The sequence below is a fragment of the Apus apus genome, chromosome 6 (genome assembly GCF_020740795.1).
Source record: "Apus apus isolate bApuApu2 chromosome 6, bApuApu2.pri.cur, whole genome shotgun sequence".
Classification (NCBI taxonomy): domain Eukaryota; kingdom Metazoa; phylum Chordata; class Aves; order Apodiformes; family Apodidae; genus Apus; species Apus apus.
The window spans coordinates 22,460,710-22,478,682 of NC_067287.1; the positions used below are offsets into that span (position 1 = coordinate 22,460,710).

The 17,973-nt window shown below is 38.1% G+C and overlaps 2 protein-coding genes across 3 annotated transcripts in view; one reads left to right on the forward strand and one right to left on the reverse strand.

Annotated features, from left to right (window-relative positions):
• The first annotated feature begins 31 nt into the window (after positions 1–31).
• SCRN3 (secernin 3) lies at positions 32–7,008 on the forward strand. The gene is made up of 7 exons (XM_051624155.1): positions 32–232; positions 426–607; positions 1,343–1,542; positions 1,977–2,189; positions 4,669–4,831; positions 5,170–5,350; positions 6,123–7,008. The coding sequence occupies exons 1-7, from the start codon at positions 68–70 to the stop codon at positions 6,276–6,278; spliced, it is 1,260 nt and encodes a 419-aa protein (XP_051480115.1). The 5' UTR covers positions 32–67; the 3' UTR covers positions 6,279–7,008.
• A 2,770-nt stretch (positions 7,009–9,778) lies between these two features.
• Positions 9,779–17,973, reverse strand: part of GPR155 (G protein-coupled receptor 155) — a 30,694-nt gene continuing 22,499 nt past the window's right edge. Inside the window, exons 12-16 of one of the 2 annotated variants that reach the window (XM_051624153.1) lie at positions 17,339–17,472; positions 15,797–15,892; positions 14,798–14,862; positions 13,923–14,060; positions 9,779–11,794 (exon numbers count right to left, since the gene is read on the reverse strand). In XM_051624153.1, coding sequence (XP_051480113.1) covers positions 11,572–11,794; positions 13,923–14,060; positions 14,798–14,862; positions 15,797–15,892; positions 17,339–17,472 — 656 coding nt within the window. In that variant the 3' untranslated portion in view covers positions 9,779–11,571. Of the gene's footprint in view, positions 11,848–13,922; positions 14,061–14,797; positions 14,863–15,796; positions 15,893–17,338; positions 17,473–17,973 lie in introns of both variants that reach the window. The other variant, XM_051624151.1, reaches the window with a different exon arrangement.

The following is a 17,973-nucleotide window of genomic DNA, read 5'->3' on the forward strand; positions in this document are numbered from 1 at the left end:
CGGGCGGGCCTTCCTGCGGGGCAGCCCCGCCCCGCTCCCGCAGCCCCGCTCCCGCAGCCGCCCCGCGATGCTGCCGCTGCCGCCCCGCTCCTGCGACAGCTTCGTGGCGCTGCCGCCCGCCGCGCCGGGGGGCCGCCTGGTCTTCGGGAAGAACTCGGACCGGCCGGCCGATGAGGTGCAGGAGGTCGTGCACTTCCCGGCCGCCGCGCACCCGCCCGGCGCCGCGCTGCAGGTGAGGGCCCCGCCGCTCCTGCGGGCCGGGCCGGGCCGTGCCGGGCCCCGCCGCTCCTGCGGGCCGTGCCGGGCCGTGCCGGGCCCCGCCGCTCCTGCGGGCCGTGCCGGGCCGGGCCGTGCGGCCGGGGAGCGGCGGGGGCAGCTCGCCGCAGCCGGGGCCTGACGGAGGGTCTGTTGCGTGCTCCTTGCAGTGCACCTACATCAGCATCGAGCAGGCGGAGCGGACCCACGCCGTGGTGCTGAGCCGGCCCGCCTGGCTCTGGGGGGCCGAGATGGGGGCCAACGAGCACGGCGTCTGCATCGGGAACGAGGCGGTGTGGGGCCGGGAGCGCGTCTGCGGGCGGGAAGCGCTCCTGGGCATGGACCTCGTCAGGTTTGCACGGGCTCTCTTGGTAAACGGCGCTGGATTGGGAGTGGGATTTAAAACAGTGGGTTGGGGTTATGTGGGTGCTTTTACGCTCGGAACACACGTCTGCCTCTTCTGCTGTTTTAGGCGTGGTTAAAACTCCTTGGCGCAAGGATTAGGTTTGCCAGGAACCGGGAGCTCGCAAAAGGCATCGGGCGCTAGGAGAGAATCTGTCAAAGAAATCTTCGAATCTCTCTCTTGACAAAGCTTATACTAAACTAAACCGGGACTCTTAACTAGAGCACAGTGGGGCTTCTGAAACTAGTGTTCAGGCCTTTTTCTAAGGTCAGTTCTCATTTTCCCATCTTTTCCATGCTTATTTTTAAGTTTCAGTCTTAGCCACACCTCTCCATGTAAATGATGACAGCTTTTTTGGCCTGCCTCACTGGGCGCCGGTGTAAGTAACTCTCCCTAAGCAACAGCAGCCAGTAAATTCTTCTTCACAGTTCCCCCCCAGTCTAATACCCACACAGCCCCTTCCCTGCCTTTCTGTGTTGCTGTTTGGTTGTTTTTCCCCATCCCAAGGACATAGATGACCTACTCCAAACAAGCCATTTAAATGACTTGCTTCTTTCTCTCACCAGGTTATACAAGTATCAGGTACATACAGAAAGAGCATTCCAATTCAGTTCGAATACTGAGGTGGGATAGTTGCATGTAAAGTTCATAGTTCCAAAAAATAACATCTTGCTTTTGTTTTAGGCTTGGACTTGAGAGAGCGGACACAGCTGAGAAGGCTCTAACTGTCATAGTTGATTTGCTAGAAAAATATGGACAGGGAGGAAACTGTATGGAGAGCCAAATGGTATTTACATACCATAACAGTTTTCTGATAGCCGACAGAAAGGAAGCATGGGTGCTGGAGACATCAGGAAAATACTGGGCAGCAGAAAAAGTCGAAGGTATGGATGATGCTCTTGGCTTTTAACCCTTGCAATGCAATGACAATCAGCAGTTCTCCACTTTTCATCTACCATTTCATGAAGGCCTCAAACTAGTCTCCAGATACATAAATAAGAGAAAAGAGCAGGGCCTTAGAAGGACAAGCTTTGTCTTTGGAGGTCTAAGAAGAAGAATGTAAAGATGGGCATAGTCAGGACAGAACCTGAACTATGATGCTGGCAACAGAATGAAGAGAGTCAGAACTGAGTGGCAATGGAATTTCAATCAGAAGGATACGTACAGCCAGGGAGAGAGGGCCAAGAATAAACCACAAGGAGTCAGATCTTGTAGGAAACTTCAGTGCATAAATTGCTTTAGTAAGCTAATTGTAAGCAAAAAATGAAGAAAAAGCATTCCATGCATTAAAATTATTCTTTCCTCACCTTACAAACAGGAGGCATACGGAATATTTCCAACCAGTTCTCTATCACAACCAAGATTGACAGAGAACACCCAGAATTAAAGGAATATGCCAAAAGCCAGGGCTGGTGGGATGAGAAAGAGGAATTTGATTTTGCTGCCACATATTCTTACGTAAATACTGCCAGAATGACCACATCTGGAGACCGATATTGTGAAGGCTACAAACTTCTGAACAAACACAAAGGTATCATTTTTGATAATTTTTTAAAAGTATGCAAAGCATTTAGTGAGCTGCATTAAATCGTAAATGATTAGACATCTGCCATGGACAATCACGCACATGAATTTGGTGAACCAGAACTTAGTAAATTCACTTTTTGCCCAAAGGAGAAACTCTGAACTTGTCAGTTTGAACTTGTCAGTTTGTCAGTGAGGAAAAATTAAAACAAGGGTCAAATGTCAAACACACGCAACTACAGTCACAACACTGAGAGGCTACATACTGACCATACCACTGAATACTCCTTAAGACCGAGCTCTGAAATGTTTTGATAGGCTATATGTACCTCTAAGAAAAAAATCAGAGGCTAAACCAGAATCCCAGTGGATTGCAGCCAAAACCAGAACCCTATGAACAGCTTCAGCCTGCCACCATTCATACAGGCCTAAGACAACAGCACATAATTCAGATACATATCTTGCATTTAGTTTCTGAGATTGGTTTTTAAATCTTTGTGGTTTCATTATAACTGCAACTCTAACCATGTGTGGGCTAATAAAACACACAGCAGCATAAAATAATTTTCTATAAGAAGGAGCTCCTTATCACCAACTTAGTCACTTATTTTTCAGACCTCTATAGAAAGAAACTATTACTTCTCTTTTAACTGCCTTCACCTGCAAGGTTTTTCTGCATCTTTATTCACTAGCTTATTTGAAGTAATTAAACTGAACCAAAATGACATTGCACACCTTTGTGTTTTTTATTTATTTGGCTGAGCTCTACCAGACCTTGTTCAGCATGTGTCAGAATGAATTACCTTTTGCTATCCTGCTCGAGTGATCATGTAAATCCTGCATTCATTTTGGGAACTGCAGGTTTTGAACACTGAATGCATTTTCCTAATACCTGTATTTACTTGTATTATAACAATGCTGAGATTCTATCAGTGTTTTCATTCTAAATCCCTATTTTCAGGCATTTATGTGAGCCATTTTAAAACTCACACTAGGTGTTCAGGTTATCAACCTCACATGTTCTCAGTTTGTTTAGATTTATTTTAAATAGGTGCCCCTAACTGAAAGCTATTTGGTTTACAGCATCAGTAAAATTACTGGTGTCTAAATCTACCCTTCCACTCTGTGGCATTACAGTTTTTTTCCAGGCTACCTACCAAGTGAAGACCATTTTTAGATAAACATTTCTATTTCAAAAAACAGGGAATACAAAATAATTTAAAAGTGTAGTGGAAAATATGCAGTACCTCTTTCCTGCTGGACAAGTTGCAAAATTCCAGTTGCCAAAGTGACTGTTGCTTCTTTTAATTTCTTCAGTTCATCGAGCTTGTTTCTTCCGTTCTTTCACATTCCTTGGCAACTTTGGGAATACCTAAGAGTGTTTCCTTGCAGAAATGTAGTGCTGCATGCCTGTCTACAAGCAATTTGAATTGTGTATAAAAATAATATTGGAGACATCCAAATTAGCAGCAGAGTGATTATTCTGAGAGGAAACAGCAAGGCAGTTCAATCATAAAAAAAGAATCTGTACGTAGCTAGAACTTCACTGAGGGAAATGCTAAAAGATGAAGTGGAAGTAGAAAAAACAGTGAATGAACTAATATTTTTCTGCCATGAGCATAGCTCAGCTGGTACGCCAGGTTTGAAAAGGAAACTACTGTAAGTGCTGCTGGTTAGAATATTCAATTGCCTAGTGATACCATGCCAGTATTTAAGCTTCAGTGTACACTACATGAAGAGCAATATCATTTGAAAACTAGATGCAGAGGCATATGGAGAAAGGGTTTTGTTTCACCTAACTGGGAAGAATTATTTTCATAGAAACATTTGGCACTACACCTCACATAGGTAGTTTATAAGATGACTTTACAAATGGATGTACTATTGTAGTAACTGTTGATCCAGATTACAGAACATGTTGTTAATCCAGTGCATCCTTTCAATTGCCAACTTAAAGCTTAAGTGCTGTGCAAGGTCAGATGATTAAAAAAAAAGTTACTCTTGGCATTTGATTTTCCAAGTTACACAGAAAATCCACGCACAGTTGTTATTTTTACATTTCCAAAGCAACCTAGTAGTATTAAATGTGTACAAATACCAATAGCTATTATAATGATTTATCTAAACTTCTACAAGTCACAAGCTACTGATTTTCATCTGAAAAGTTACTGTGTAAATGACCATTTGCTAGCCATATGTATTTTACCTTTCTTTGAAAAATCATGTGCCATCATCCTCCCCCTCTTTTAAGCCATAAATGTTAGAGCTTATTTTCACCTGCTCTTTGAAATAAATGCTTTGGGTAAAACTAATATTTTTAAAGTGTGCTACATATTCAGGTATGCTGTTAGGATGATTTTTTTTTCTGCCAACATAAACTAAAATTGGCATTACCTATTAAAGGAAAAAGCACCCAGTTGTACTGAACATGCTGTTTAGTTGGTATTATAAGTAGTGCTGTTTGCAAATTATTGTATCCTTAACAGGATCTATCACTCCTGAAATAATGATGGAAATTCTTCGTGACAAAGAGAGTGGCATTAATATGCAAGGTGGATTTATGACAACTGGAAGCATGGTGTCTGTATTGCCTCAGCAGCCTGATCTGCCATGTATTCACTTCTTTACTGGAACTCCAGATCCTGCGAGGTGATGTAGCAACCAGTAATTAGGATAAAAAGTTGAAAATACCTAAATGAAAAGTGTTGGATTTGTATAATTATATTCCTCTTTGCTTTTTTTTTTTTTTGTTCCTCCACCCAAAAAACCACACAATTAAAAAACAGGAGGAACATAATGTACATTAATGCCATCTACGAGCCCATCTAGTGAAACACTGCTACGACACTCAGGAGATTTTTTTTTTTAAGACTTTATTCTTAAAATAAGGGATTAGAAGAATGGGGGAAATAACAGCAATTTACTGACTCAAGAATTTTAACAAAACTGTATCAGTAAAGGGTCTCTGTTCTCTTTTCTCTTTCTAGGTCTGTATTCAAGCCTTTCATTTTTGTTCCCAATATTAGTAAGTTACTAAAAACTAGTTCCCCTACATTTGGTCTTGATGATCCAGTTAAGAAGCAACCACGTTTTCAGAGTAAGCCAGATCGAAGACATGAGCTCTATAAAAAACATGAAAGTGCTGCGGCAGTTATGGAAACTATCAAGGTATGTTGATTAAATTAGATTTCAATGCAAGCAGGTGGTTTTTATAAGCTCCTTGCTCACATTTTGTTAATGTGATACTATTTAATGCCCTTTGATGGATTGTGAAGAACATTGTAATGCACCAGAAGCCCATCAGCTTGGCGTCTGGCAGGCATATGTTTCAAACACTAAAGATTGCAACTAGCACTTTGCTATACTCCCAGGTCGAGCCCCAGACAAGTATCTGTGCTGCTCACCTTGCAGAGAAGCAGGCCACTCGTACTCCTGAGCTAGTCAGATAACAGGGAAATGATTGAGCACAGCTCCTGATAAGAGTATGTAAAACTCTTCAGGACCCTGGTCTTAGGCAGTAAGGAGGGCATGCCTTTATCATTGCTTGGTATGGACAGGAAAGGAAAGAAGATCCCAAAGATAACTGGATGCAAAGGGGAAGCAGGGAGATTGTTATTCAACAGTAGCATCTCTTCTATTTACAGATACATGTTCTAAAAAATAAGACACATGCCCACTTAAGTTTTGGTAGCATAAAGAGCTAGAGGGGCTTTAGTTTTGTTTATTTTCGGTCCATCAGACAAGGAGGTAGGGAGATGAAGCGAGTGCTGGATATTAGGAAAGACAGCTAAGAAAACGCATCATGGTGCTAACTTCTACCAACACAGACTTGTACTCTAGAAACTACTGAGAGGTTAAAATAAGGACGTAGAACAGAATTTTGTTAGGATGAATACTACATATCCTGCTTTTAGTGAAATACAGATGTTTCTTTTTGCAGGACAAAGGTAAAGAGATGCTGAAAGAGATACAGGAGTTGGAGAAACGGAAGATCAGTGAAATGGAATCAATCCTGCAAAATGGATGTCTTGACATGAACCAAGTGGTTAACCTTTTTTCACAGTGTGTAGAAGAAGAACTCAAAATATATAGCTAAAGCTACTATTTGAATGTGGTAAAACATGGTTCTATGATTACCTCTTCTAATGAAGTGGTTGTATAGATTACATCTTATTTTCAATATACCAGTTCATATGGACAGTTTTAAAGATGTGGATTCATATTCAGGCCAAACAGCTTTTAGTTGTATGAAGCAATGCTGTAAAGGCTCTTAAGAGCTAGGCAGTGGCTTTGTCTGTGAGTGGCATAAAGCTGTTAGCAGAGATTGGTTCTGCTGACAAAACAGATAGAATTAGAATGCAATAGCTTGGCTAAATTGTGGAATGACCCCATCTCTGGATAAAGAACACAAATGCAGATTTTTAGAACTCAGTACTAGTGAACACACGTAGCTTTTATAGTCAAGATACATGTAGCAGAATTTCACATTGTCTGAATTAAAATGGCCATGCTGAAGGACTTTCTAAAGTAGAACCTATTATTCACACTGAATAAAAAGGAAATTGATATGCAAGTCAAATAAGATTGATATTCAGCTGTTAGATAAAATCACATTTCATATATGAACCTTCTACTCCTTCAATGTAAAATGAGGCTGAGGGTTTAAGGTATATTAAGACCAAATCACAATTACAATTTTACTATGATTTGTTGTGAAAACCAGCTACATGGAATTAAATGCAAGCAACCTGCAAATTACCACACAATTTTAACTTCTATTTTCCCCACCCTGACACTGAAAAATAAATTAACTTATTTACATAAAATATTATTTTTGTCAAATTAATTCTGCAATACACTTGGGAGTTTTAAAATGCTGCTTGAATTGTTACTATTTTAAAATCAGGCAATGAGGCAGAAGAGGTTGGGGTACACAAATATATACATGTACTCAGTGGGACACTTCAAAAGACTTTTAAAAGTTTTTCACTTCATATAAAGCCTTTGAACCATGACTTGTCTTGCCAAAATTACTAGAGTAACATGGAGTTAATGTAATCAAGCTTTTTGCCCTGCCAGGAACTCTTCCTCCCTGATCCTGTTTAAAAGTAATGATCAATATGTGGCACTACTTTTATTATCCCTGGCAAGGGACAAACTGAGCAAACAACAAAGAAAGGAGATTCTGGCTTTACTACATGATCAAACAGGATAAATATCAACTGTAACTGGAAGGAGAAAAAAACCAACCCAACAATGAACACTTCTGCAGACCTTCAGAAGAGAACATGTCATGTGAAGTGAAGCAGTATGCGACATGACACAGGATCCCCAGAGAAAGACACAGCAAACCACAGAGGGACCATTATTTGATGATTTTTCTATATTTAGTTAATTTCTAGAATCATCTCATGCTAAAGATGGGGCTACACACATGCAGTTTTCTCATTTTAATTTAGGCAAACTAAAAAATAAATATATAATACAGTTTGCAGAATGAGTAAGAAAATTAAAAGCTTAGCAGAACTGGTTCTTCTTCCTAATCCTACTATGAAAGTAGGAGTTAATTTAGGATACTGTGTTCAGATCCACAGCAAGAAACAAGCAGGTTAGGAAAAGTTCCCGCACTTTCTAGTCTTAGTGATCCTACATGTACCAAGTGGCAGGAGCAAGAGAGATTGAAGAGTAGATAAGACTGAAAATAAACTTGAGTTGACTGTGAACCTGTTGTGCCTGTGTTGCCAACAAACTTTCTTAAAAGGCCAATAGTACAGAGGATGTTCATGAACTGGAAGGTATATTTAGTGCACATTTGCTATATTTACCACTTTTCCTCATGGATATCTATATCTGACAGTTGTGTGCATCTTTGTCCTGGTTTTGATCATGAGCTGTTCCACACTAGCTCTTTGATAACTTAAATGCATCAATAAATACCAGGTAAAACTGTGCTGAAAACCAAGGTGTTGGTCAAATTTACAGGTAGCACAGCAGAAGAAGAGAAACAGTTTTATGCTGCAATGCAAATATAGTGAAGTTACACAGGAATCAATGTAGTGAAGTTGGTAGAACAAGCTTTTTAGTGAACTTCTTGGCCTCTTAATAATGGGGTGGCAATTAACCAGGTTAAGTATGTAAGTCTGGTGGTAACACAGGCAGATACATTCCAACTGTTCCTCTAGTTTGTGCTTTTATTTACTGGTCTACAGGATACAAAGTAAAAACAATGTGATGTGTGGAGATAGATTAAGTGATGGCCAACAGAGTACAGGATATTTTGGTACCTTTTTTTTCCTGGGATTTCATTCTCCTGGAAACACATGCAGTGTAAAAACAGAAAATGCAGATGAGATCAGGAGAAATAAATAACCCTTCCACCATCATATATTAACAAAAAAATAATCTTAAAAACCAGAATGTCCTCTAGAGGGCAACCTTTGCATGCATTTAATCTAGGAGCACATTTTCCAACCTATTTTAAAAGATCTAGAGCTTAATGAAGGATCATTAGCAAAAAAAAAAAAAAAGTAATAAAAATTAGAAAACTAGGAGTTTTATATCTAGCCATGTCAATTATCACAATTATTCTGAAATTAGTGATAGAAAAAAAAATCATGTGGTTCACTGCAGACTCCTGGACTGACATGTTTCCATGGCACTGTAACTTCCAACTTAACCGAGATTTATCCCAAACTAATCCACCTTCAAAATAAAAACTCATTGCATCACTGACCACATCTTTAAAGCAAAGCTATTTCTAACTACCAAAAAACCCTACTTACCTAGATAAACTATTGGCATACATAAAATTGTTAACTATTTTAAAACTTGCCAGTTCTTGTGTCAGGTAAGAGTTACTTAACCTTCTAAAGCTATTCAAAGTCTATTCTTAGCTTCCAGAAGTACCCAGTGATTTAGAAACAGATTATCATATCCTGTATTTAATTCCTAGTTTCTTTATTTATTAGCCGTCATAGACTCTCATGAGACTCTTGGGTATGATATCGGCAGTCACAAAGTTGTAACAGTCAATCTAACAGAACTTGGTGCCAGTTGTTAATTAAAGGTTTCTCTTAATTAGATGTGTATCAGGGAGCCTTCTCAAATTAGAAATTTTGAGCAATTTCTTACTATAAACATATACGTTGTGTTCAAATATAGGGAATAGCAGATCCATTACAGAAAGAAGGCAAGGACAGGACTTTGTGACGAAAATGAGAAATACAAGAGTGCAAGAACAATGACTGTGCATAGGACCGTAAAGCTGACCTAGGCTCAGCTTCTTGAATATTTGAAGAATCCTGCCCACTTCCACACGCCCCTCCCCACCCCCCCGAGTATTAAAATAAATAAATAAAAGAATAAAAAGATGATGTGAACCAATCCTAAAGATCTGTTTAGGCTGTTAGACAAAAACTAGTATCTTTGTGTGAACACCCATCAACAACTACTTAAAAAGCATCAATGGTGGATTTAAGAAATACCAAATTTGAAACCCAAGAGCCACTTTAACAAATCTCTCAGAAAAACACATTTGTCATGAATTTTGGTAAGCACACATAACCCTCCCACACATCGCATCAAAGCTCAGAACTCTGAAATGAAGTAACAGATTTATTGACAAGTTACAATATTTAGAAGCTAGACATACAGCTTCTGCTCTTAAGTCACATATATCTGATTATTCAAAAATACTTGATGTAGCTGTTTTCAGCAGTTGTAATGGAAATACACTTTTTCTTTTTTTTCCCTTGTGGCCACAGCTAGATACAAATGTCAATTATTTTGTTGCTGGAAAACATTAAAATATGCCAATTTGTACAGCATACATATGCAGTAGGATGCAGTTATGTTTCTGTGCACACTGCAGAAGTGCAGTAAGGCTGACAGTAAAAGGAATTATTTTTCCAATATAAGTCTCATGTGGAATTATAGCTACCATAAATCAACTGTTTCTTGAAAAGTAGTTAATGCTGCTAAAATAACTTAATTCTTAGTACAAAGTAAATGTACAAGTAGCTATAACAAAAATCTATGTATTAAAAAAAAAAAGGAAAATACTTTTTAAAAAAGGATGAGAAGAGTTATTCATATGCTTGAGCAAATAATTGTTTTTTAATACCTGGGTTCCCTTCCCTCACTATATAAAATGTTTATCTAGACATATAAATGCTGTTCTTGCAGTTTTAAAAGGGCAGCATAATGGCTATCAGATACTACAGTTTGTCTTTAACCTTTTCAAAATACTGCAGAAGATTCTTGGATTCTGCTTTCAGTGCACAGGAATCTGAATAATACTAGAGTAGCTATTTGAACATTGGAGGATACCCGAGGCTTGTTAGAAACCTGTGTTAGGCAACCAATACTATAATTTTAGGATCTTCTGCTACTCCAAACCGTAAGTTGGGTGTTCAGTTAGGATTCTTATTATATAGTAAGATTTACTAGTAATTGTATTTAATTTAAAAGGTTTTATGATTTGATAAAATTTTTAACATTTGCACAGGTATCAAAGGCTTCTATAACATCTTTATTTGAGGCTGGCACTTCTGAATTGAACTGGAAATGCTAATTTCAGAAGGTTAAAAAAATCTGCTCTTGACAAAGCTATTATTAACTCTGTAAGGCAAAAATCCAGAATTGTTTATGTAATTCTGTTATTCAATTTCCTAATTGGGGGGGGGGCGGGGGGAAGCAGTGGGTATTTTTATAGCCTTTTAAGATTTGGTAAATTTGTACAAAGCCATTATTTATGCCACTCAATACTTCCTCAGCTTTAATCCTCTAACATTGAAACAATCTTCACAACAATTCTACTTTTAAAAAGAGAGGAAATTCCCTTCAAGAGAGAAAACCACCTGATCCAAGCTGTAAACAGCTAGGAAAAGTTCCTGGTGGTAGAGTGGTAAAAACTGGGGTAGAAGAAATCCTATTTTTGTGAAGTGAGGGGAAAGCCTGACTGTAAATAGGAATCAATATTTAATCACACTAAAATACGGAAAACATACATTAACATGAAAAATACCCCTCATTCATGGGTTTTTTTCATTGTGGCACCAGTCACTGAAGTTGCTGTTGTAACGTCTCTATAATATGACAGTTACACTTCGCATTTTCCTATTGTTTTGCTCAAAATGGAAAAAAATGCTCTAAATCCAGAGCATTTTGTCTTGTTCAAGTTGCATTCTGGTTGGAATGCTCAGTAGATATGAATTGCTACCATTTCCTTCAGAATAGACACAAGTAGAACTGCATCTCTTAACGTTGCAAGAGAGAATAACACAATTCTCTTAGAGTCCTGAGAGAAATACTTCCAGTTTCAGTGGTGATGGCAGGGGAGGTGGTCACATTCACCCCTAACTGCCTGTCCTCTGCCTGCAGTGCCCAGGTCAGTGGCTCTCAGCTGCAGCTGATCTCTTAGGAAGAAAGCGGTAATACAAATATTCATCCCGGAACTCAAATTCATTCGTAATGTGCTGGATGATGCCTCCTTTCATCAGTCTGTCTCCATACATCACAGCTTCACCACGGTCGGAGGCAAGGCCAACTTGCATGAGCCAGTTCACCAGGTCACAGCCAAAGAAGATGCCAGGGGAGATCTTTGCACCACACCTGTATGTCAAAGGAATGATTCACCCACATGTTCTGTAAATCTGGTATCACCACTGCACGATGGGGAAAGGCAAGGAAAAACAGCAGGAAACAAGGAAAGACATCATGATAGTTAAGAGCATGTTAGAAGAGAACTTGCAAGTTTTGTATACTAGGGACATGCCATTGCTCACTACCTTTTCCTACAGACACTTCAATGTGAAGCAAAATGTAAGTACAGAGTTATTCTAGGCTTTTGCAAATAAACTTCAGCGATCAGAAGTAGCAATTTCCCTAAAAAAAACACACAATGTAATTCTATTTCTTGGATACTTACTTCCCATTACTGATTAGCATGACCATTTCTGCAACAAAGTATCTGAACTGAGTGCAGCATGTCTGCAGCAACAAGGACTCAATCAGCACTTCGATGCCATTTTATGACTTACCTACAGCTTTAAACAGACACTGTTTACATATCTTGTAAACAAAAAACATTTAACTTGGGTAGCTGGTTAAATATTTACCACACAGGCAGCACTAAGAATAAACAAAACCTTTACAAGACTACTATTTTACATATTTATGAGGCAATGCCCATCTACCCACCCAGTTGCAGTAAAAATACCATTGAGAAATTTACCTGCACCAAAGAGTGTTTCTGGTTATCTAAAACCTGCTCTATGGAACCCAAGTGCAGGGTTTCTGAAGATGACTAACAGCTATACAAGACAGCAAAACACTAACTTTTTTTTTTTTTTTTTTTTTTTTTTAAGCAGCAGCAACATAGAGCAAGGGTTAACATCTGTGAGCAGAGAAGCAAAAATTAAATAAAAATCCATTATTACAAGGTGTCAGTTACAGTATATTTAAAACAAAGAGGATAGGATCAAGTTAGATGAATATTTAAAATGAGAAGATAGGTGCTTTAACTTGCAAGGAGAAATAAGATGTAAAACTAGTTCCACACAGACATAACATTAAAACAATGAAGTGGAAGATGTCAGATTTTGATGCATTCTGAGGTGGATATGTGATTAATAAAAACCATAAAACCCAAACAAATGAACAGCCTGAAGCCCAAGAAACCACAGAAACCACAATAGCAGCAGATGTACAGGAAGCACAGCTGTAAAACCTACCCTATTTCAAACCAAACATTTTCTGATACACCTTTTCTGTCTGGCATGAAAGAAGCAATTATTTGAACTGCCACAATTCAATTTTCCCAAATGGACAACTTCATTATTTTATTTCTTATGGAATGTTACTGATTTCTGAGGAAACGGAATCAAACCACTATGTTGTCAAAAAGTTCTGGAGTGTGGTTTTGGACTATCTGACCATTAAAGAACACACCATCCACCAAACCAGTCCTACTTAAAAGCTCACATGACAAGAAAAGTAGAGGTGTTCTGCTAGAACAATTCTTCATGTCTCCATTTCATACACTAAATATTTAAATAAAGGCAGACTATTTTTCTTGTTTCTGCTGATTTTGTCTTCACTTCTCTTAATCCATCTACACATACCTGATTTGAGTACCATAATTTGCCTCTTAAAGCTTTGTTTATCTAATAAATTGGGGGTTTTGTCTCTCAAGAACAAGGAAAATAAATTGTATGACCTCCAAGAAGTGTAAAGGTCCTAAAACCACTATAATCTCACATATTGACTGGCCTCTGAATACATACTGACATCAGCTGCAACAGTTTTGTCTCTTGTAAAAGCTATTTATTAGTAAACATTCAGTCATATAAATAATGACACCTTCTTAATCTCAGAACAAAACAAATGAAAGGTCTGGTTTGGCAACACTCAGACATACACACTATCACAGACATTATCCTACACACTTATTTAGAAATTATTCTCTCCTGCTAAAAGCAAAAACTGGGGCAATGCCTTAAAGATGTATTTTTTTAATATAATTTATATAAAACCTAGATGGGATAATGTGTTAACTTGCACCTCAGTTTCAGTGTGAGACCAGAAACATTTATCCATTACTACTCAATTCTTGTTACCTTGAGGTCTGAACAAATATGCCACAGCAGGAATAGCCCACAGATTAAACTGCATTTCATTTATTTCCAAAAGGTGAGCTATGACCTGTGTAACAGGTTATATGTGCAGGGAGGAACCTTACCTTCTGCCTCTGACAATACTTTTGACACAATGATCTCTATGATAACGAACAAACTGTTGACAGGTCATCCTGATTTCCTCAGGTACAGAGGGATCTGTATGCCCTGCTGCTTCTCTGCCTCCCCATAAAAATTCAAGTCTTGAGGAAAAAAAAAAGGAAAAAAAAAAAGGAAGAAGAAAATAAATTAAAAACAGCAAGTCAGCCAGAGGCATTTTTAAGGAAACTGCAATAAATAGAATGGAACTCGTAGGAACTTTACCACAACTGTTTTACTGTTTCTGTGCCCAATATATTGTATATGATTTTCCTAATATACTTGTATGGCCTTTGAACACTGAGAGGTTTTATGCTAGGCTCAGGCAGAAGGAAAGAGACAGTAACTGGGAGTCAGCTTTAGCTCCTGAATTCACACTACAGCCAGCTAGCTCCAAGTTAAAGTTTGTATGACTTACACCACAACAGCTAGAAGTGTCCAACCATACAAAGTACCTGCATGAAGTTATGCATAAAGGACTTTAAAATGGTGGTGATAGAATCTGGTTCAGCATTCACATCTAAATTTTAATTTATCAGCTGAAATTATTTCTGAAGGTCCATCATCTCACTGATCCAATCACACACTTCACCATCATTTGATGAAGAGTTTGTCTATAGGGAGCCTATGGGATTTTTGCTTTTGGGAGTATCATTAGGACAGCAGTAAAAACTCATGCACAGTGAACTGCAATCAGCTCTCTGCAAATGAGAGAGAAAATAAATGTAGAAGACTGAACAAATAGAAAATGGAATGCAATGGCACTGAATACTGAATGCCCTTTAAAATTATTATCATCAATAAATAAGTTTATAGGTATAAGTGTAAAGATTCTATTTACCTTCGCTTGAATGGTAGAATGATTAAATGCTTATCTAAGCCAAAAATACCAAAGCATATGAAGCCCTGGAGGAAAAAATAAGGAAAAAGTAATGTTAAGCAAAACTTTTGGTTTCTAAAGAACAGAAATAAAATGTGAAAATCTCATTGTCAAAGTACGTGTGAAAAGTATCCCTCTTCTCTAGGCATTATTCAAAATGCATTTTGTTTCTGCTTTGATTTTTCATTCAGGCCTTAAAAGGACAGATTAATACATACAAGACCATCAAAGAAACTCTACAAGAAATAGTTCAGCAAACCCAATGCTGTGATATGTCACCTGACACTTCAGGATAACTGGCTAACCTTATGTAGTCAATTATTTAAATGCTTTTGTTTATGTCAAGAAAAGAACTATCTTACTGTGATTTGAAAATTAGAATGTTCTCAAACTAATTATTTTTTCTGTGGCACTTTTGTATTAGAAGTATTATCATTACTTGATACAGTAGTGCACCTTGTAGGCACACCTGTCCATGGATCTGTAAAACTTCTTCTAGTATGTGTATTAACACTTGCTTTCACCTTGTGCCAGTTTGCACTGAGATAGGTGACATGCAGCTGGAACCATTATACATTTAACTGTCAGCTGGTAGATAGTGGTGCTGTAACTGAAACTGAAGACATAATAACTTAGTCTTATGGTGCAAGTATCTGTGTATCCAGTATCTGTGCACCTATTTAGTTATACTGATGTAACTCCACAGAAGCAACATTGAGACAAACAAGACTAAAAACCTACTCAGTTTCAGCAAGCATTTGGCATTCAGTTGTCATTTGTACCTTTGAAAGTGTTTGTGCTCTTAATAAGAAAGCTATCAAAGGAAATGAGAAAGCTTGAAGAAATAAGGCAAAATATCAGGAACATTGTGTGAGGACTTCATCTTACATAAGGTGCTTGTAACAGCATCTGTGGCAACACCCACCAACAGTCATTTTCAGAACAAACATTGCTAAGTACCTGACCAAAATTAAAGGCAGCACAGAAGAACTGCAATTCTACATACAGCCTCCCAGGCTCTCGGTTGAACAGCCACCATAAACAACTGGAAAGATTCTGTTAAGAAAAAGGAACACACAAATTTAACCTGACTTCAAAATCAAAAGCACTTTCTTGCTCTTCATGTGCTAACAGATTCCTGCATGATTTTTACCACCTTTATTTTACAAATTATTCAGATAAAGGCAAATAAGAGAGAATAAACACCTTAGAACATCATTTTAGTTAGCCTTACTAGATGCAGCCAAGGGGAAGAGCTTGTTTGTTTTCAAAAAATTAATGCAAAACATACCAGGGTAGAGGTCCTGTCCTTTTGCATGTTTACATAAGGAACTCGTCTTAAGCAAACCCAGGTATTCAACCTAACACAGAGAATATTAGCCCACACAGATTTGCAGTATTTGTCTTTAGGCCTATTTAGCTGAGACCAGTGCTTTCTACATATTTTCTGCATAGTTAAGATTGCATTCAGCTGAAGCACATACCAATTCAGCTATTTTAGATGCCTGACAGGAAGAAAAAAACCTCCGAAGTTAACCCCTTTGGGAGTAAAGGCTAATTCTTTAATGTAACTGGTCTCATTTCATAGCATCTGTGTAAATATTTAGATACAGCTAAAAGAGAGCATAACATTTGGCACACCTCTTAAATACAGAAGAAATAAAATATATATTAGTGTGGACTATTTGACACAGGAAATTTGAGCGAGGGAAAGGTTGAATTTTGTAATTTCACACAACCTGAAAAGCAATAGTAGTAGCTATTACACTACATAGCTGTGCCACACTGTCCTGCTTCACAGTATTATGTATTTGTGCCACAGTATTTTCCTTTTTAAATAAGAAATGCGTCCACCCTCATTGTCATCCAGAAGCAGCTCAACATTGAGCAATACATTCAAACACAGAGAGCTGTTTCTCATCTTTGTCACAGTTTAAAATTCAAACTATATCCCTAAAACATTACAAACTTAGCTATATTGCCTCAAAAACACCACTAAAAGCAATAAATTTGTATTTTTCCATTTCAAATAAAAGTCTTACGTTATTCTTTGTCACTAAAGCACCTCAGAGAAATCCAAGTTTGAAATAAAAGAACAATCAGATGGAACAATTTTTGTACAGTGTCCTTCAGACGTATAATTCACTTTATATTTTTAATCAATGAATGTATAGGTAAGAAGACTAGCTCTTGAGAAAAATGTGAAGAGGCGCAGTAGTGATGAATTACTGAATTATATAATTCAAGTTTTTCCCTGAAGGACCTCCACTGTGGCTTGTTCAGTAACATAATAAATTTTAACATGCCTTTAATTGATGATGCAGCACAGAAAAATTAATTTTATAATACCCTGCTTCCAGTAAGGGACCAAAATAAACTCCCTTATTTTTTTAATGAATTGTCACATGAGGAGTTGGATCTTTACTGGATTGTTTGCACAGTTTTCCTAAAACTCATTCCACCTCAATGAGTTAAACAACATGGGGAGAAAAAAATATTTACAGCAAACAGGCCAACAATAAGAAGCATGCAGAGCAGCACATGTCTGGCCAGCTGCTTGTCTCCAGTCTGCAGAAGCTGTTCTTCCTGAGCCAATATGCAGGTCTGAGCACTGCAATGATTCACACACTGATCAGCTGAAAAACAAAGCAGAATTCTTCATCAGGCTTCTGACTTATGAACTCCATGAGCAAACTTGTTAACGTATCTTGTTCAGTTAAACAACTTGTAAGTATCTGTACTGAAGTCACACACACACAACTTAATATTAGTTTTGACAAGAAAACGTTCAGGAAGCCCCATTCCTGGAAGTGTTCAAGACCAGGCTGGATGGGGCCCTGAGCAACCTGATCTAGTGGGAGGTGTCCCTGCCCATGCAGGGCAGTTGGAACTAGATGATCTTTAAGGTCCCTTCCAACTCAAACAATTCTATAATTCTATCATATATTCTCAAATGAAACAGTAATTTCCAAGTGCTCCTAAAATGAAGAAACTTTTTTGCAACAGATCTCTTCTTTCAAAGGTTTAATGCAAACTTGTTAGCATTCAGAAAACACTTCTAGAAATAATGAAAAAATAGAACTTTCTCAGAACAGTTTTAAAACTTAGAATGAATTTCTGGGATAAATATTTCAAAT